Source organism: Cydia amplana, chromosome Z (genome assembly GCF_948474715.1).
Source record: "Cydia amplana chromosome Z, ilCydAmpl1.1, whole genome shotgun sequence".
Classification (NCBI taxonomy): Eukaryota; Metazoa; Arthropoda; class Insecta; order Lepidoptera; family Tortricidae; genus Cydia; species Cydia amplana.
Window position 1 is genome coordinate 23,037,221 of NC_086096.1, and position 21,545 is coordinate 23,058,765.

Genomic DNA, 21,545 nt, shown 5'->3' on the forward strand with positions numbered 1-21,545 from the left:
CAAAATATCGTTAAGAAAATTTCGCTCGGAATATCATTATTCCTCTGAAATGAGTATTTGCTAGGTTTATTTGGCCCCGTGACACTGAAATCCGGTACACTACAAGACACTATCTTCATTGTATTACTTTATCAAATAGTTTTCTTCCGAATTTGTGTATATTTTTCAAATTGAAAATTACGGTGATACGCTCTTGGCCGTCCGCGGCCGTCGTCAAACTCAAAAATGGTCACGTTTTCTCATTTGTAGTCTGACTCTTTCGCACTCATGCGATGTTCATATACGTGATGGCTTCCCTTTCGCACACTTCAGCTGTCTGTCAAGCGCGAGCGCGAGAATGACAAGTCTGTGGTAGCACCCATAGAATTAGAATAGACAAGAACAACTGTCAATCTTCAAAAGTGCGACCAAAAATGAAATGCAAGTGTGTGCGTAAATTGTCTATGTGAGATCAAAAATAGTGATGTCATGTTACAACATATTAATAATCTGTCGGTGTTTGATTGCTTTATCGACTACTTTTTCAAATGTATTATTTTAAACGTTAAAATTCTACGACATTATGATGTATAAAATAAACTAGAGATGCCCCGAATAGTGGTTTTGGCCGAATAACGAATACCGAATATTCGGCATGACATGCGAACATTTTGAGTCACAATTATTATGAAACCTGATCGCTAACAAAGCTCAACCTTAGCTAAGATATATTTTTGTTGAAAAGCATTAATGAATAGAGTCAAACAAAACAGACTCATGATAAAAATGAAATGTTTTTTAATCAAGAAATGCTCAAAAAAGGGTGTTCGTATTTACCAACTTTCCAAGAACACATTATAAATATTCCTACATAGTTTTTGGTTATTTTTATTGTGCAATTTTTCTTTTTAAGTAGGTGCAACAGATATTCGGTATTCGGCCGAATAGTAGGCAACATTCGGCCTAATACCGAATATTCGGCAAAGTGGCCGAATAGGCCGAATACCGAATAGTTGCCGAATATTCGCGGATCAAAATCATTACAGCCTTATCTTAGTCTAACTCTTACTGTGTTGGAAAGTGAAGTTTAAATTTACTGCTAAACATCTGCACCTTCAAAATGGATTAACAATCGTTATTATTTGAAGTCGGTTATAAAGGTTAATATCTTAATTATGTCTCGTGAAGAAATGATTACATAGCTATTAATATACCGACAAGTTATCGATACTGTCATCTGAACATTTTGTCAAGCCCTAGCGTAAAGTAACAGTTTATGTTTTTACACAATATATTTTAAATGATTGAGTAATATGATAAAATATTAGCACACAAAGGAACAAAAACTTATAATCAACTGTATAAACCGGCTTCTTACACTTTTTATGCTGTTAATTTGACAAAATATCGTTAAGAAAATTTCGCTCGGAATATCATTATTCCTCTGAAATGAGTATTTGCTAGGTTTATTTGGCCCCGTGACACTGAAATCCGGTACACTACAAGACACTATCTTCATTGTATTACTTTATCAAATAGTTTTCTTCCGAATTTGTGTATATTTTTCAAATTGAAAATTACGGTGATACGCTCTTGGCCGTCCGCGGCCGTCGTCAAATTCAAAAATGGTCACGTTTTCTCATTTGTAGTCTAACTCTTTCGCACTCATGCGATGTTCATATACGTGATGGCTTCCCTTTCGCACACTTCAGCTGTCTGTCAAGCGCGAGCGCGAAAATGACAAGTCTGTGGTAGCACCTGAATCATCACCAATGACAGATGATGATAACAATGAAACATTGTAGTAGTGGTGGTTCAGGTGCTACAGCTATTGCCTACTTTCCAGCTTGGTTTTAGACCATCTATTGCCACATTTCCGAATAATGGCGTCAAATTTTTGTTTCTACTCCAGCACTCTTCTTTGTACCTACCTACATTAAATAACTGCCAGTGAGATTGAAATCAACTTCATAACTTAGAAAAAAATTGTGTGCAACGTACATAATTAGGTCTTAAAATTCTCGGGCCTGTCTTTACAAAACTCAATTCGTTTCGTTTTACACACACTTTGATTTTTTTTTGCATATAGTGCGGAACCCTTGAAAACTACTACTTTGGTAGGTGCGTTTGTCACCTTTGTGTTCCCTTGTGCGGAAAATAGAAGGCTTCCTGAGGGGTCGTAAGACGCGGCGGTTCAAAACTTTCACAATATAGGTCGATCGTTTGCACTAGGTACCGTGCCACTGTGACATTAAAGGCGCGGTAAAGTTAAGTAGGTATGTATCTGACTAGATTTCAATAGGAACGAGAGTTTAGCATAGTAGTTTTTTATTGCCAAATATAGGGTTTACACAAGACACGTTAAGGGCAATTTATTAATAAAGTAACACGTCATCCCCGTCCTATTACTTATTGTTTTACTTAATTAGCCCGAAAACTACTCCAGTGACTTTACGCTTACACTTGGAGCGTCATTGTTAGTCAAACATTTCCTAATGAAAGTCTTTGCTCACAGGAAACCACAGAGGAACTCGAAGACGCATATAATTTAGATGAACTTACTCCTGAAAATCGCTTACCTTCGGACGAAATTCAAGAAGACCTTAAATCTGAAATACCACTGGACAATAAACAAGGTGTAGCTCACGATGAGGTCAGTCGCAACGTGGAGCCGTTTGAAGACACGCCTACGTCTGCTGCATCGTTCCCTCACACAAAAGAATCGCTCGTTTACGGAAATCTAGACAATCTCGGCATAACGTAAGAGCCTTAACACACTGGCGATTTGCGGACGAGTTTAAAGCGAGGCGCGCGCGCAGCGAATTCGCCGCGGGCGCGCAACGATTTGCCTCGAAATTGACGAAGTCGCTCTCTGATTATTAAAGTCTTCAATATTCCTTATAGATTCTTTCGCCATCGTTTAAATAATTATTTAATGCAAAGGCTTCATAGCCTAGTCGGTTACGGATATTTTATATTGTCTGTCTTTTATAGTGAGTTACGGATATTTTATATTGTCTTTGAATCTAAGTAATATAAATAAAAATAAAATGAAGAATCCGCAAACTTCCGATCATAATCAAACTTAATGTCACGAAAGATCCCCATTGTTTTTTTTCCCGCTTTATGTATAGTCCGTCAACCAAATCTTGTCAGTAGCAATGTAAAGCAAACTAAAGTAGGGCAACACTCAAAGAGCAGTATTGCGCTAAGAAAAGCAGCAATGTACATCGAACCAACAGTTTTTTTTTCCGCTGAGCGCGCCCTGCGTACGTCAATTTAAATTGTCACTCGCGGTTTATTGAAAAAAATTGAAACATGGACGGACAATTTAAAAGCGATGTTAAAACAATGTTAATCAAAATGATGAACAAATTTGAAGATATCAAAAACAACTCCCTATCGTAGTGCTTATATTCTCTTTGTTCCCTATCTATGTCTTCTAAGTTTACTAAAATAAAATCATATCAAAATGCAGATAATTAGATAGTGCATATATTTGTTATTTACAATATAATATGCCACTTGTTAATGTAAATTAGTGTACTGTTCTGGATGAATATGACATACCTGTGTAATTTTTTTGATTGGTATATATTGTACAATATACATATTAAAAATAAAACAACTGATATTTGGGTGTTCATTTAATTTAAAGGTAAATAAGATAAGGGTCACTTTTCGACTTGGTTGCGTTGTACACGTACATAAACCGCCATAGGTAAGTATTGTCTGAAAAGATACTACCTACTACGAACGCCTTATATTGGGCAAGATTTAATCCTGCAACAAACATGTATGGATTAGGTAGATATTGCGAAAGAACGGCGATATAATCAAGGCTCTTAATACTGTTTAAAAGGTTTACCTTTGTAAATAGTCACAACTGATTGCTGAAAATATTAGACATGTGGGGCCTATGGACGGTTTCCAGGACACAATTTATGGTCTTGTTGGATAGATTTAGGCATACGTTTTAATTTTATTTATGCCTTTTAACCCTAAAACAAAAAAACTGAACATAATCTTAAAAGTTCGAAAGAGTTCTTCCAATACTTGTCATTACCTCAATTTTTAGTAATGTTTACCATCAACGAGCATGATTGTACATTGTAGGCCCCTTAGCTTTGCTTATTCTTATTTAATGTATTGGTATTTAATGGTGACAGCAGAAATATCTCTTGAAACAGAAACTATTCAGAATGAAAACCAAATGAAAACAAATAAGGTGACGGCTGTCATTCACGATAATCACGATCCACATTCCACAGATAAAACACAGATGACACGCGTTTTGGAATTATTTGAACACAGTGTTGCTAACCCGCGATTTTTCAAATTTGCCGCCTTTTACTACTGACAAGATTTGGTTGACGGACTTTAGCGAATTTACTGTCACATTACTTTTGTTCCCTCCATCAGAAGAGAAAAAAGTACTAATTGTCTGTACTTTTTTTATTAAACTTATTTTCGGAGTATACCCACACTGGAAATATATGTATAATGCTTAACACCCAGATATATTATTTCATTTATTTCAGATGAATACAGAGTTATTATTTTATGTATTTGTCTCCATTTGCGGCTATTGTAAAACGGCGTGATTTTCAGATATGGAAAAACAAATCAACGAGTATTGTATAGTCAGAGTAGAAGAAACACTATACTGGTATGTTGTAGAAGGTTGTAAGCGTAAAATAAAGTTTAATATTTTTACTATACCCATCGTGGGTCTAGTAAAAATATTAAACTGTAACTTGTTTATTATTCAACAAATAAAATAATAAAGTGGCATTATTTGCTGTCTTCAGGAAACCCTACTGAGGCTGTTAGACCAACCGTCGTATTCCCGAGAATGGAGTCATAAGTAAGTGCTCACTACCAAGCAGTAGCTTGAATAAACACTATTTGGAGTATCAAATGGTGTTTATTCATGTCACAATATTATTTTTGATAAAAAAATGTCATCGACTCTGCTTTTCTTTCAACAGTCTGCTACTGACGGAGATGATTCTAATAAACCTAATTTCAATAAGGTGTTTGTTCGTATGGCCACCACTACGTTTTCTTTGGTTTGTATCATCAGGGGGTGCAAGACAAATGACAATCATTTACTTTTTGTATTTTGTCGATAAATAATTGTTATCTTGGTGAGGCCCCATGATCTGCGCATTGCATAATAATACTAGGTACTCACTGGTTGGTTAAATTTAATAACCCTTATTAAGTTTGACACTGGCAATTGCGACCGACATAATGAAAAAACTTAAGTATTTTTTTCTTTTGTTTCAGGAAACCTCTTGTTGTGAGTATCGTATTTATTAAAGGCACCAATAAAAGGGGTTTCTGGCCCCGGAAACGGGTACCGTAAAACGAGGTGACTTTAGGAAATTTTGGGGATACTTTGATAGTTTTAAAACTGCCACTAAATTATCATTATTCATTATTTTCTCGAACTGTTCGTGTAACAAGTTAGATTATTATACATACTTGTTTACCTACTACTAAAAAATCCGAATAAAAATATGTAACGGCTGAAAAACTGAAATATCGAAGTCGCCCCTGCATTTGAAAGTCACCCCGGTTTACGGTACCTAAATATTTTTTAGCTTTGACCTCATTTTTACCCAATAACTGCAATGCTGAAAGTGAGGGTTATAATTTTAGCTGTTAATGTACCTATACCGTCAATCTTCCCATTATTGCTTGCACAAAAAGACATTATTAACTAAAAAAAATCCGTTTTGCGGCCAAATCCCAAATCCATAAAAGTTATGTTATACCTACGTATATTATTTTTAGTCACTGACTTAATATAAAAGAAATAGACACACAAAGCAGAACAAAAACGTCAAGAAATGTGGATCCCAATGACGTTTCGCACCATTTGCATTGATGATAAAAACGCTTACGTAAATTTTGAGTCAAGATAAATGTTTCGTACAGAAAAGAGCTTAATGTCGTAAGCATTAAGTGTCAAATTTGCATACATAAGTACCAACACTGTTAAAAAATTTAGTCCGATGGCACTAAACGTAATAGTTAGGGAGGCGAGGTAGCTAAATGGCGTAATTCAACGGCGCCGTCGAAACCTATCAAAATAGAAAGATAAAATAATTTTGAAAAGAAAAGCTCGTATGGCAAAAACCATTTTAGCGGTGGGTTTGGCGTGTACGGTTTTTCAAAAATGTTAAAAAAAACAGTTACTTGGGCATTCTCGAGCGCGTCAGATATTCATACTACGTATGCCCCGAGTGCCTCTGATAACAACGGTATACTAATCTGCCGGTTTGCGTGGTGGGGGTAGGCATATAAAGTAGTCAAAAATGCAAAAAAAAAAATTTACTCGAGCGCGTCAGATTTTCGGAAGGGGTGTTAAGTAGGCCCCAAGGAAGCTTCCTTTAAAAAAACTGACGATTTCGGCGTGACGATAAGTTACGATGAATTTTTGAAAATGCAAAAAAAAAAAGTTTTTTTGAAATACTCGAGCGCGTCAGATTTTCATAGGGGAGGTTTATCTCGGTATCCTGAAAGCATATTTTTTTAATCTGACAAAAATGTTGGTGGGTTCTCTTAATCTGACCGGGAGTTTGAGTTTTTATGATGCTTCAAGTCAAAAAGTTTTAACTTTGGACAAAAATGTAAAGAGACCTTTTTTGTGTAAAATAAAATTACCTTTTTTGTTTATTTAACCTTTTTTTTTGTAAAATGTATCGTTCGCGACTTATATGCCGCAACGCGTTCTTAGGAAGACGAAATGGCTCCTCCACACTTCCGGTCATGCGGAAACCGGCAGATTTTGTATTTTTAGTAAGTTTTAGATTATATTCTTCAAAAAAAAAAAAAAAAAATCGCGCTCGAGAATGCCGGATTAACGTTTTTTTTTTACAAGTTCGCGACCCTATAACTCGGCGGCGTCAAGGACTTATCGTCAGATTAGTTAAATTTAGTCTTTAAACACTAAAATCAACCCCCAATATCTTAATCTGACGCGCTCGAGTATTTCAGACTATCCATTTTTTTTTACTAATCTGATCGTCTATCCTAGGCGCGCGTCACTACATATAGAGCTAAATACTTTACAAGGTTGTTCTATTAGGTCTAAGGTATCTCTCATATCTTAAACTGCCACGCTCGAGTATTGCCGAAAATTCCCCTATTCGCCTCCCTAACTATAACGTATTTACGTCAAGCAACGTCAAACGAGAATAATGAACGAATGGAGTCACTTTGGTACACTTGAATAGGTATTACTGTACAGAAAAACCAATTGAAGTAATAAATAAAACAAATTTAATTTAATCGGGAGTTTAAATAAAATTAATTCGTGGTTCAAATTCAAACAAATTAAATTTTTAATAAGTAAGTATACGTCTTTAAATACTAATTTCCCTGAAATAAATTCAACTTATTAAATAAAATAACTGTGTATTTTAGATCTACATTTACTCATCGCACGGGTGCACGGGGACATTTAGGTACTGATTGGATTTTTTTTTATAAAGTCCATACTTTATAAAAAAAATCGGGTTGTTCCCACTAGTTACCACCAAGTTGATATCAGTGGTAACTACTAGGATTTTTTTTCCCACCTTTTACCACTGGTAACTACTGGGAAAAATAATTCCCACTAGTTACCACCAAAGCGAGTTGGTGGAAATAACCCAAAAAAATCCTGTGGTTGTCACTGTGTTCAGACAGGTTTAGCATTTACAGTTAGTCGATATAAGCCCTTATTGGTGGTGTATATGTCGGAAACAGGGAAATGGGCCGATCACACAAGTGCCGTTTTGCTTTGTTTAAAACTGCATCACCCCTATCTCTTGCTATAATTAAATAGCAGTCCACTTTGCACGTCGCATAGGTTTTCTTGGAAATCTTGAATTTAAACATAATATTATTCCTTACGAATTCCATATAAAAATAAAAATAAATATTGACCTCACATCGACTCATTAGATTTTTGTTCCTTGACATCCCTTCTTTGGTACTAACAAATTAATTTATTCAAAACCATAAAATTACCACCAGATTACATAAATTATGTAATGCTATCCAAAGAACTAACCGAAAGAAATACATTCCATCCTTTTTCCTTGTTTTATCATTGTTATTTTTACATATTTTAACGGCACATTTCGTAATTGTTGACAACTTCACATTTGAGCGTTTCAAACAAGACTAAACGAAAAAGTAACGCGTGATCTGTTTCAACGTTACTTTTGTGGGGCCATTTTTTGCGGCTGATTGGGTATCCAGTTCTTTATTCTATATCAATGTTTTTAGTGATTAAATTTGTGACTTAACTCGGAAATTTTAAGCAAATAATAACTTATTGAGATAGTAGACCTCTCGGTTGTGTGTTGGTTGCGACCTGTAGCATACCGTATGTGGTGACTGGTGACCAGTAGTTACTATAAACGAGCAAGTTTTTTCAATCGTCGGCTACAGCCTACCATCTACATTCGACTACTGGAATTAAAATCAATCACTGCTTTATCAGTGCTTTAGCACTTAACAATAGTGCAGGTAAGTACAGTTGTTAGAAAAACACGCTCGTGTAGACTGTAGGTACGAAATTTCCCGCAGCGTTGACTTTAAGGTAAATATATTAGATGCTTAATACAAACATCCTTTTTTAGGTGGTGTTTTTTAGAAATCCACACAGAAAAGTAAAAACGTGAGTATAGCTACGTTAATTGAGAGCGGATTTGAAGTTGCGATCTTTGAATTAATATGGATATGACTGGTATAATTTATTATTTTTTTTACACACAAAAATAATCTAACTTATCGGAACCAAAAAAGTAAAAACCTTTTTGGAAGCTTTTGTAAATATTGGGCAAAAATTATGATGATAATAAATAAATGTGTGTAGAAAAAATAATAAAATATACCAGTCATAACCATATATTATTAATATTGAGATCGCTACTTCAAATCCGCTCTCTATTAATTAGTCATAATAGATTATAGGTAGTATAGTTTGTAGCTTTCTAGTAGACCCCGAAGGCTTATCCTATTGTCTATTGTTCAGTAAAACCGTACGTGCTACTTACCTGCAAAAAAGGGTCCTAATTATTCTATTTGGCACCTGAGCGCGGGCTAGTCCAACGCTCAAAAAACCAGTGTAGGTGCGCTCTCCGATAACGCGCCTTTGTTACGCATCTCGATGACACATTTTAGACTGGTTCTGTAGCGTTCGACTCGCCGGCACTCAGTAACCGAAGTACCGATTTTTTATGCAGGTGGTTGTGGCACGTGGCACGAGCGGTTTTTCTTAACAATAGACAATAGGATTAGCCTTCGGGGTCTATTAGAAAGCTACAAACTATAACTAAAGATCACGGTCACAGACGCCACTAGTGTCACAGTGAACTAGTATTAGATTCTTAGAAACAAAAGCTCACAAGGATACCACTTAGTATTTTTTCTGGATATTTACATTACTTAAACTTAACTTATTTCATCTGAGTTTTAATGTTTCTATTTTGCTACTAAATGTAATCGATCTTCGTTATCCATTGTGAAATTACAAACTTTGAAGGGCGTTTTTGAAGGTCACAAAGTGCCACTATTTGTTAACGTCATATTTTCATTAAAATTAGATTTTTTAGTGGTACTTCCACTGTTTGCCACCATAATCTTGGTCCTCTAGATGTATTATTATCCGACATCAAAATTTTATGAAATATTTGTTCATTAATGTCTGTTCACCAATTTGTCAACGTGGCTGGACCGATTTGATAAAGTCTTCTGAATGTTTTCATTTTGTGTCCCATACACAGACATTTGATCCTCAAAACAAACCCGATCGACTGATACCTAACGGGTTGGCTTAAAGTAATGAGAATTTTTATTTTCAAAAACATCAATAAAAACTCAATTGCTATAGGTTTAAGGATTTTAATATGGTAAACTCAATCGTGTTTTATGTTTTAATTTAATATTATAATATTGCAAAAGGTCCCGCATCTTCGATTTTTCTTAGCTTACTTTTCACCGTTAGCATCATACTTTGGACGACAATAAATTAAAACATAAAACACGATTGAGTTTACCATAGGTATTAAAATCCTTAAACCTAGAGCAATTGAGTTTTTATTGATGTTTTTGAAAATAAACATTCTCATTACTTTAAGCCAACCCGTTAATACCATTCATAAATAATTGACAAATACCCTATTGTTAACTTAACTTACCTACAATATTATTATTTTCTTTTATTTCAGTAAGAATCCATCTCAGCGTTATTCTGCGAAGGTAAACCAGATAATATTAAAGTTAAGTTAAAAAAGTATTTTACTACCTAAATGTGTTTGTAAGCGGCTGCCTGAGTTAATAGTGAATCTACTATTTTCGTGACCTACCTATATTTGAATGAGCTGAATGTTGACTCCTGAGTTATGCATGCTTTCTATGTAAGTAAAGCCGGCCACACACACTAGGTTTTGCATGTCGGTTTTGCGTGTGCAAGCAATACCAACAGGCACGACCGAGTTTCATAGCGCACACACACGTAACGACAAACCTGCACAAACTCTCAGTTCAAACCATCATGGCACCGGTAGCGGTGGTTGACGTCGACACAATAGCGCTATTAATAGGTTTATATTTCGTCAGCCATACACGCATACAAACCATGAATCCACTCCACACTTAAAAAAAAATGGCCAAGTGCGAGTCGGACTCGCGCACGAAGGGAACCGTACCATTATCTATAAATATGGCAAAAAATCATGTGTTGTATGGGAGCCTCACTCCGACTCGTACTTGGCCGGTTTTTTGGATTTGTTGTACTAGCGGCAACAGAAATACATCATCTGTGAACATTTCAACTGTCTAACTAGCATGGTTCATGAGATACAGCCTAGTGACAGACGGACGGACGGACAGTGGAGTCTTAGTAATAGGGTCCTGTTTTACCCTTTGGGTACGGAACCCTAAAAATCTTCTAAGAATCCTCTCATTTCGTTTGCGAGACGACATTGTTGCGCATTGACTTGCGACCTGTCCCCTCCGCAATCACTGGATGACTGAAGCCTATCAACCACAGACCAACCCCTATAGACAGAGCTTATAGGACGACTCGCGATCACCACTCGTGCGCGCAATAGCGCTTATATAATATTGCTCGCGCGCCGCTCCGATCAGTTGCGTCCAAATTCACGATCTGTTAACAGTGTGCGCGTGTCTACGAAAATAAATCGCAATTTATTTAACACACTGGGAAATAATGGGATTTTGCAGTGTAAAATGGTGTGGTTAGTCATCTAAGACTTCCACTTACAAAACAGATGGAATAACATTCCACAGGATGGTCAAATTAATTATTTTCTTGAAAATTTTTGCTGGTCCGCGGGGTTCATTTTATACTGGTCAATATGGTTGCACTGAGCAGCAGTGAAGTATGCCCGTCCCTTTTCGTCAACTTGAAAATGCAATGTGCTATCCCTTTCACGTTAACGGCTAGTGGTGTGACGATGATGTTTTCGTCAGTTCGTGCTTTCGCTCGTACCGTATGGTACCATTTGTTTGTATTACCAAATTTGTACCAAGAAATGTAAAATATAACTGTGATTCTCTTTTATTTTTAATTGAGAATAATGGATCTGTAGAATCTGTAGTTATTATTAGGTACTTGGTAGTTTATCTTAGTAGGTATTAAGTAGTTTAATTTTTAGTTAGTACATAGTATGATAATTATTGAGGTAGCATCAAAATAAGAAAATAATCATATTTTTAGCAGGTTTTCAGAGCCGAACATGTGACAGTCTCCTATTTGCAAGCGTCTATAGGCTGCGTTTGCCACCAAAGTGACGAAGTAAAAAAAACTATCTGTATTTTTGAAATTCATAATTGATTTATGAATGATAAATGAATGACATGTTTTTCTTAAGAAGCTAAGCCACCTTCAAATATCCATGAACGTTAAACATTAATGAAATATTTCAAGGCCAACACTACCGTACCGCAACCCTGTCGTTAAGTTGCATCACAAAATGTATGCAACATCGAATACATATTTAATTTCATACATAAATTCTTATGATAAGAATCTTAGCTCATTAATATGCATAGTAAAAATTTTAGATACATTTTTAAAGTACTTAATTAATGATGATATTGTTTTAATATTATTACTTAAGTAATTTTCCTATAGACTTTAATGATATTAATTTTACCACAATAAATTACGGTACAACTCGTACCAGTACCACTGCCTGTAATGAACATGTCCCATCCCTACGCCTACACGTGACAGCGCGCCATGTTTGGAACGACCAATCGCAACGCCGTGAGCACCCCTCCCGCACCTCACAGTTTGGTGATTTGCGTCGCGAACAAAATGGCCAATGGTTTCTATAGGCGGTTTTCTGTGCTATCAACCCTGCCAGCCACACACGTTCAGATTACTTCAGATATGCCTGCGCAAGCAAAGTGCGCAAAACTAAATTAATTAATTTTTTTTAAATTTTTATATAAGTACATTAAATAAAGTTATTAAATAAAAAAATATATTTATTTATATTTTTCATAATTTTTCAAGTTTTTTTTTAATTCACATGAAAAATTCTTTAAAAAGAAATAATTTTTATTTATTAACTTATACACCACATTTACAAATAATGTGAAATCAAACTACCTACTTATAAATCAAAAAAAAAAAAAAAATATTTTTGGATTTCATACAACGTTGAAAATTTTCAAAGTTGTTGAGCAGTTGAGCACCGCCTTGTAGTTGAGATAAAGTTACAAAACTTGGTGTACATTATCAGCATAATAAGTGTAACCAAATAAGGGGGTGCCGCTTCTTCTAGCTAGAGTTTGAATTTTTCCCATACAAACGTGAACCACCCTAAAGTACGTAAGAAGGACGGCCTATACGCATTAATAAGACATTTTTACCTTGCTGCTCTAAATGGATTTTTTTTACAAAAAATATATTTTATGCAATAGTATATTCTGCATTAAATAACAAAAAAATTAGGTTATCGCTATCTCACAAGTATTAAAAAAAATTTAAAAAATTAATAATATTTTTAAGCCTTTATAAACAAGTTACAACCTTGATTTTTTTTTTTTGTAAATATACTATTATTAGATGCAATTAACATCCAAATTTCAAAACAATCGAGCCACTAGTTTACCTACAAAAAAAAATTAAAAACGATTAAAAAATTTTTTTTTTTGTCAAACCAAGGGGATTCTAGCCTTGAAATTTGGTAAAACGATATCTTATAATAAGACAAATAAACGCACCTAAGAAAGGTATACACTTCAGCCAGGGGCAGTTTCACTATAGGATTGCGGCTATACCCTTTTAAAAGAAAAAATTGTTTAGTCCAAATAACGTTTGCCCGTTACGTGACCGTAGCACCATTTTCCTCAAAAAAGTAAGGGCCGAAAACGTTCCTGCGTTAGAAACTGCGCTCCATACTGTAACACGTTCTGGACACGTTATGGACGTAAATCAGTTTCATGAATGACTTCTGGGTTTTCTTTTGCGTCTGGCGTTAAATTAAACACAAGTCGTCTCCTTCACGATTTTCGTAGACATCTCTTCTAAATACCTAAAACTGGTATGAATGTGTTCCTCGTGGTCTCTAGAATACGAATTGACCGGTTTTAGTTTATGGAGAGGGGGACGTGTCGATAAAAAGGGGGGGAATGTGGGCGGCCGACCAGCATTGATATTTGTTCACATCTTGAGTCCTATGGGACCGATCGGTTCGTTTCAGGTGTCGTTTGAAAGAGTATTAAACGTGCTATTATTGCTTCATAATAACTGTAGTCATAACTGTAGTCGTTTAGAAAATATTTTAAAATATATGATTTTTTACCGTGCATGGATGGCATAAGTACTGACAAAACATGCGTCTAACTCAATAAATTATAACTTTACCGCAATTAATGTTATTACAAAATATACGAGAAATTTCATTAGCTTTCTAAAAACATAAGGTTTATTGGTGTATGGTATTATATAACCATGTAATGATGAATTTTGTTCAGCATGGGTCACTACGCACCGTCACGTAAATGGCGGGCGACCGACCACAACTGTTCATTGTTTCTCGGGTTCTATTTTACTGATCAATTGGTGATGGATACCATTAGAAAGAATGTTAAATGTACAATAATTGGTTTCTAATAACCGTAGTCATAACTGTAGTCATTTACAAAATAATTGAAAATATATGATTTTTACCGTGCATGGACATAAGTACTGGTAAAACATGCTTCTAACTCAATAGATTATAACATTACCGCAATAAATATTTTCAAAATATACGGGAAATTTTATGAGCTATCCAAAAATATAAGTTTTATTGCTTTATAATGTTGTATAACTAAGTAATCATGAATTTTGTTCAGCATGGGTACTGTGCACGTCACGTAAATGGAGCCCGGCCATCGTTGAGTTTTCATTATATTTCAGGTTCTATTTTTCTGATACATGGTGGATACCATTTGCAAGCATATTAAATTTTCTGTGAATACTCGATTGTTTGAAATCTGAGGCCCAAAATAACCATTTTAAAAATATTAAAGAAAATGTTTAATTTTTACCTTAGAGGTTTGCTTAGTGACTGAAATAATTTGAGAAAGAGATAATGTAGTAAATATAGCGTGAAATTTTTAGAGTAAAATGAGCAAACTATTTATTAACTTTCCAAAAATATTGTTTAGTTACCGTACAACTATAAACATATATGTAGGTATGCCAGGACCAATTTCGCCAAGCAAGCAAACACACGGCGCGGCGAGCGCCTGGTAGACCAGCAGCATTCTATTATTGTTTGACAGTAAATTTTATAATAGGTATCCAAAATGATAAAATATCGATATAAATGATGGTTTGTTTGTTTTGTTTTTTGATCACAGGAAACTTAAGTATAGTTTGACTCTTTTGACAAAAGCCCAGTTCTAGGTTCATAACATCGTTAAGTTCGTAGCTTTCATGATTGCAAAACCACTGCATATGAAGTACTTAATATCTGTGTTGTTATTTGACTCGCGCGTCTACACGTAAAACGTTTTCAAACCCACTCCGTAGTTAATAATTTAAAATCACCTTTTTAGTGAGATCTGAGGCTTGTGGCGTTAAAGAGATATTTGTCGCCGCACGCTCCAGGATGCAAAATAAGTGACTACTATTTGAGTAGCAGCGTATGTCCACATAATAATAGTAACTATCCGTGAAGTCCGGTTTTAAGTATAGTAATAGTAAGATAAGGTCAATATTGAGTAAACTATCTATATTATATTTATTTACTATTTTATTTTACGGTCTAATTTATAGTTTTTGCTTACCTATTGATTCATTGGCGTTTGGCATTGTAGTTTTAGCTTGTAAGTATGACTCTATTGACAGTTATAAGATGTACTACGGTATTTAAATAACGCTCGTCTGTAACTACATGATCTTAGATCTATAATAGCGACTCATAATTTCTCTGTTCGACTGTAAGTCATACAAGAGAGTTAAGTAGCGATTGCGATATAAAAAGCTATAAGTAGAAGGCTTTATCACGCGTTTAGAACCTTAAGTGCAAATTGCAGATTATTACTCATATAGATGTTAAGGTTGTTCAATTCACTTTGAGCTATAAGCTATAATACTAGCAGCTTAACATGCAATATAGCGCCCAAAACAGCTACTGTAGATCTTAAATCTTTAGATGAACCTTTTAAACACTTTTATCTCACCAGAGCCTGTAAACTGTAAACTAAGACTATAGATGTAGCTATTCTAGAGCCAGGCTGTCTTTAGGTAAGAAAATAGGTGCTAAGTGTCGCCTAATTGTTTGTTGGGATTTATATGACGGTGCGCAGTGACCCATGCTGAACAAAATTCATTATTACTTGGTTATATAATATCTTACACCAATAAATCTTATGTTTTTGGAAAGATAATGAAATGTCTCGTATATTTTGTAAATACATTAATTGCGATAAAGTTATAATTTATTAAGTTAGAACCATGTTTTAGCAGTACTTATGTGCATGCACGGTAAAAAATCATGTTTTCAATTATTTTGAAAATGACTAAAGTTATGACTACAGTTATTGAAAACCAATTATAGTACGTTTAATATTCTTTCAAATGGTATCTATCACGAACTGATCAATAAAATAAAACCCGAGAAATAATGAAAAGTTGACACCGATCTCCTGCCATTTACGTGACGGCGCTTAGTGACCCATGTTGAACAAAATTCGTAATTACTTGGTTATATAATATCATACACCAATAAAACTTATATTTTTGGAAAGCTAATGAAATTTCACGTACATTTTGTAAGAATATTATTGGAGTAAAGTTATAATTTATTGAGTTAGACGCATATTTTATCAGTACTTATGCCATCCATGCACGGTAAAAAAATCAAATATTTTAAAATATTTTGTAAATTACTAAAGTTATGACTACGGCTATTAGAAACCATTTATTGTACGTTTAATAACCTTTCAAATGGTACCTATCAGCAATTGATCAATAAAATAGAACCCGAGAAATAATGAAAAGTTTACGTCGGTCGCCCGCCATTTACGTGACGGTGCGTAGTGACCCATGCTGAACAAAATTCGTTATTAATTGGTTATATAATATCATACGCCAATAAAACTTATGTTTTTGGTAAGCTAATGAAATGTCTCGTATATTTTGTAATAAAATAATTGCGGTATTGTTGTAATTTATTGAGTTAGGCGCATATTTAATCAGTACTTATGCCATCCATGCACGGTATAAAATCAAATATTTTAAAATATTTTGTAAACGACTACAGTTATGACTACGGTTATTATGAAACAATAATAGCACGTTTAATACTCTTTCAAACGACACCTCACACGAACCGATCGGTCCCATAGGACTCAAGATGTGAACAAATATCAATAATGGTCGGCCGCCATCTTTGCCCCCCTTCTTTTCGACCCGTCCCCCACTCCATAAACTAAAACCGGTCATTTCGTATTCTAGAGATCACGAGGAACACATCCATACCAGTTTTAGGTATTTAGAAGAGATGTCGACGACTTTTCTCGAAACAGGCCGATTTCCACCTGTCTATACTGGTTTCAGTCACGTGTGATGCCCAAGAAAGAGTCTGATCCATGACAATGCCTAAATTTCTTACAGTGGCTGAGAAAGGAATGTAGTTACCGTGTATTTTGCAGTTCTGACACATTTTTGAGATAAGATACTATTAATCGTAAATACATTTTGATTAAACGATAATATTTTTTACTGATACGATTTGAAAATGTTTGGGTTATGTGAGTAATAGTTTACATTCTGTGAAATCCCATCTTTTGGTCGCTAGGCGACTTCACCTCCGATGACGTTTCGACCTCATACATATTACATTCTATATATATACATGGAGCTTTTGAATTAAAAAAAAATGAGTTATAGGTTTTTTAAAAGATGAGATATGTCCGATTGTCTGACCTCTTTTGTTGATTCGACGTTACCTTTAAGTTTAAATAAAGCGGTAATAACCATGAATCATTTCAGAAAGACGCGCCATCATACGAGTTTGGAGACCTCCCAGTTTTAACCAATACTCGAAGAAATATGACAAATGACAGTGATTCTGACGAAGATGATGACACGGATTCTTCCGATTTTGAATTTAACCGCCAGAATCCATACACTGTGCACAAAGATCGATACCTACAGAATTATCTTTGGAATCATAAGGTAAAATAAGGGCAAGGTAAGGTATTTCTGTCTACTAGGTATTTCATAATACATTTTGATTCAAGTACGCAAGGTACGAGCGTCAGACCAGAGTGGTTATTCACACTTTTCATTAAACGAGTTAAAAATCAAGGAGCGACGTTCGATTTACGTAAGTTTCATATGAGTCAGTCTATACGTCCGTCCGCCTTGAAGAGGAACGAAATTAAAGTTTGCTTGTGATACGAGTATTTGAGATTTAGTAATAGACTAATAGTTATTTGTACAACAAGAGATCAAAGTTTGATATTTCTTCGAGTGCTTATTTTGAGTCCCGTGCAAGTGAAAGATTCTATAATAGATTCACGAGCGTAGCGTGTGACTCTAATTTAGAATCTTGAGCGTAGTAAGGGACTCAAAAGTGCACGAGATGTAAATAACTTTGATCTCGTGTAGTACACAACATTTTTCACCTGAGCAGTGAAAACATACCTATTAGACAACTTGAAAAATTGAATCCTTCTTCATCACTTAATACCTGTACTCATGTTTTCTTAAGATATACAAACAATTAAGTTGAATTACCGCAATGGAACACAAAAACAAAACGTAATAATAAATTTCAGTAAAATAATATGGAAATAACAAACATCAACTGACACTTCAATCGACAACTCTTTTTTTGTAAAAAAAAAATATTTGTAAGATACGGTCCGAATTGCGGATACGTACTATTTGTCAACTATGGTAGAAATTCTTAAAAGTAAAATAATTAATTTTGCGTGATGATCTGTGTATTTTTTGAGTTCATTATTTTAATTGTACAATAAAATACCTAAAATATACTATTTTATGAGTTTTTATCAAATCTTAAACTTTATTTTTATTAATTAATTATTAAGAATTAATACTCGTACGTGGTTTGGAACGATGCGGTCTGAAGTTTTTTGGGGGTCTATTATAAACCGTGAATATACCGTTGAAACTTTTTTTTGTCTGTTTCTTTTTGCTAACAGTGTGAAAGGGACAGAGATAATAGAACCCAAGTATTTCGAACTTGTATTACACCCCGCATGTTGAAATGACATTTGACTATAAAGGTCACTTGAATGTCATTTTGTCTCACTCAGTGAGCAAAATCGCATATTGCTCACTGTTTTTAAGAATCAAAGTACCCTTGTTCGAGCTGCTGAGGTGAAAAATATGTAAAATGGTATTATGATATTTGGCTGTAACGAACCGGAATCCAAATTACTGCACGTTTGTATTGTCTTCTAGGACTCATATGTATATTACTCGTATTTAAAAAAAGCTCCATGGAAGTGATGGAAGTCAAAGATTTTCCTGCTGTAAGAAATCCTACGCTTCGTAACCCTTCTTCCCACTATGGTCGTCGACTCGTCGCGTAGTTGACAATAGTTAATTATTATGCTTAAGTCAGTGTAGAATACAATTTTAGGACTTATATAAATATTTATCCAGTCGTCAGAACTTTGCTGTACAGTAGGTACACATATTCTGTTGAAGTCAAAAGTTTAATAAGTGCGTGACATGATAAGAAGTGCAACACTTCTAGTCGTGCTCATAGTATATTTATAAGATTAGATTTAGAAGCACCTGCCCAAGTTGATATACATTAGCAAACCTGGGATAACTCGGGGCACTTATACTAAACTAAAGTGACGTAGCAAAATATTTTATCGACAATTAAATATATCGATGTTACTGTCAACAGCTAAATGTTCTACAAAATAAATATATTTATACAAAATCAAAAGTATACAAAAGTATACTGCTGCTGCTAATTATTATGTTTTTGCAGATGACCGGCGATCACGTTAATATTAACCCTTACGCACCTCGGTTCATTACCTTCGGAGCAACTGCACCCGAGTTATTTTATTCCAGAAAATGGTGGTATTTTAACCAAGTAAGTTTTATTAGCGCTTGTATCCCGGTCCATTGGGTGTATTATCTCAAGCTATATCGATGCCTGTTACTTTATGGGTAGGGTTTGCAATCCGGATCCGAAATGTATGAAATTATCCGGATCTGGATCCGGATCCGCGGATATTCTCATACATTTCGGATCCTCGTGCAAACCCTATTTATGGGCATATAATATATTTTATATCTTTAATGAAGAATTAAATTAAGCCAGTAAGTACTTCTTGTGATAAGGCCCTACCTACTACATTGTGCAACGAGAAGGGTAAGCTAGATTGGTATGGTCTAAATCGTCTTGGGTCGTCCCATTCGTTTTTCGTCAAGTTCTTAAATTAGTCCTATTCTGCTTTCGTCGCCCATTCTACATTGAAAGCCACTGACGATTGTGACGAATGTAGAATGGGTGACGAAAGCAGAATAGGACTAATTTAAGAACTTGACGGAAAACGAATGGGACGACCCAAGACGATACCGCTAGATTTTGTAGACGACATCTATAATATGCTTACCCCCGGAGTTACACACAATGTTTTTCGTCACATTTGCGAAGAAAAAACTAATCTAAGCGAAATAATTATTAAATACGGTGACATTTCAAACATTTGTCCGCCATATTGCATGAATATGATATGAATCTATGGCCATATTGTCAGCCGATTGAAAATGTTGTGGAGTTTGTACGGAAAGAGAAGAGTCGTAGAATGTATTGGATAAAATACATTTCCCGACTCTTCTCTTTCCGCACAGAATCAAAAAAAAATTAAACGGTTATAAAATTAATCAAATTGAATATTTTTAAACATAAACAACAATATTAAATCATAATCGTCAGTGTGTGTTTTAAAAGTAAAATTTCCATTATACCTTGACTTTAACCCTTAAATGCATGACTTTTTCTTTTTGCCCGAAATTAATATCACATAATTGTTTGCCGATTCTAGGAAAAATAGTAAAAAAATATATAACTTCGATTTTCACTGCGAAATCAGTGTTAGAAGTTGAATTGGCTAAATCATATTTATGTAAATATGTAATTTTCAGTAATAGATATATGAATTTTTTTACTACCATTAGAAAGTGGTATATGGTACCAATTATTTGTGATATACCTATGATAAAGTTTGTAAATATAAAATAATTACAAACCCCGAAAAATCTGCCCAATATCACATAACTAAAAATCATCAACTTCCAGGTTTTTCTAAGTTTTCCGACATTTCGTCTATAAACAAATGTAATTTTTAAAAATTAAAATACTGCGTAAATTTATGTAATAATTCGGAAAGTTTATTAGTTTTACTATTGAAATAATATACAGGAACAAATAGAATTTGTTTAACCATTAATCTGTGAGCTGTCTAATGCTTTGTAGACATTTGGCAACACTATGCATTTAAGGGTTAAACAAAGTATTTCACTTATAACAACAGACATAAAAGTTATTATATTTTTATTGTTTCAGGACGATTTTATACCATTCGGCTAAATTGACACCAATTTAGCGTAAGAAAATAATTTTCGGATCAAGTTGAATTACATCGAAATTGTCTTGTTTGGCTTTCTACTCTTAATAAATAATTATAGACAGTTAAATATTTGTTTACCTACTACCATTATCTGTACCATTTTATTTATCACTTGTGAAAGCTTCAAAAGCCCTTTAAGCTAACATTGATATATATGTCGGAGCCGGTAGCTCTATGAAGACATCAGGGGACCAGGCATCGGCTCCATGGTGGGCGGAAACAGTGGGCATATCTCGCACACAAGTCCAATACAATGTTAATGCAATAAACTCACTGACACTAGTAATTAGTGTAACTATAGGTGCCGAATGTCACTTAATCACAATGACAATAAATTAAGTTCCAAACCACAATGAAATCACACCAAGTTAATCAAAGCTTACACCACAAAGTTATCAAGA

General features: G+C 34.6%; 1 protein-coding gene and 1 long non-coding RNA gene across 2 annotated transcripts; both read left to right on the forward strand.

The window, feature by feature from the left end:
- The first annotated feature begins 2,498 nt into the window (after positions 1–2,498).
- On the forward strand, positions 2,499–8,658 carry LOC134661555 (uncharacterized). Its single transcript, XR_010097972.1, has 5 exons — positions 2,499–2,739; positions 4,591–4,648; positions 4,791–4,846; positions 5,272–5,284; positions 8,622–8,658. It is a non-coding gene; the product is annotated as an uncharacterized LOC134661555 (long non-coding RNA).
- An 8,870-nt stretch (positions 8,659–17,528) lies between these two features.
- LOC134661871 (uncharacterized) lies at positions 17,529–21,178 on the forward strand. Its single transcript, XM_063518089.1, has 3 exons — positions 17,529–17,692; positions 19,494–19,601; positions 21,081–21,178. Exons 1-3 carry the CDS (start codon positions 17,567–17,569, stop codon positions 21,102–21,104), a joined length of 258 nt encoding a protein of 85 aa, XP_063374159.1. The 5' UTR covers positions 17,529–17,566; the 3' UTR covers positions 21,105–21,178.
- The last annotated feature ends 367 nt before the right edge of the window (positions 21,179–21,545 follow it).

Bases quoted from the DNA above. Each gene is read 5' to 3' on its own strand.
- LOC134661871 (XM_063518089.1), top strand. From the start codon at position 17,567: ATGACAAATGACAGTGATTCTGACGAAGATGATGACACGGATTCTTCC. The intron at 17,693-19,493 runs GTAAAATAAGGG...ATGTTTTTGCAG, and splicing joins ATTATCTTTGGAATCATAAG to ATGACCGGCGATCACGTTAA. The intron at 19,602-21,080 runs GTAAGTTTTATT...TTATTGTTTCAG, and splicing joins AATGGTGGTATTTTAACCAA to GACGATTTTATACCATTCGG.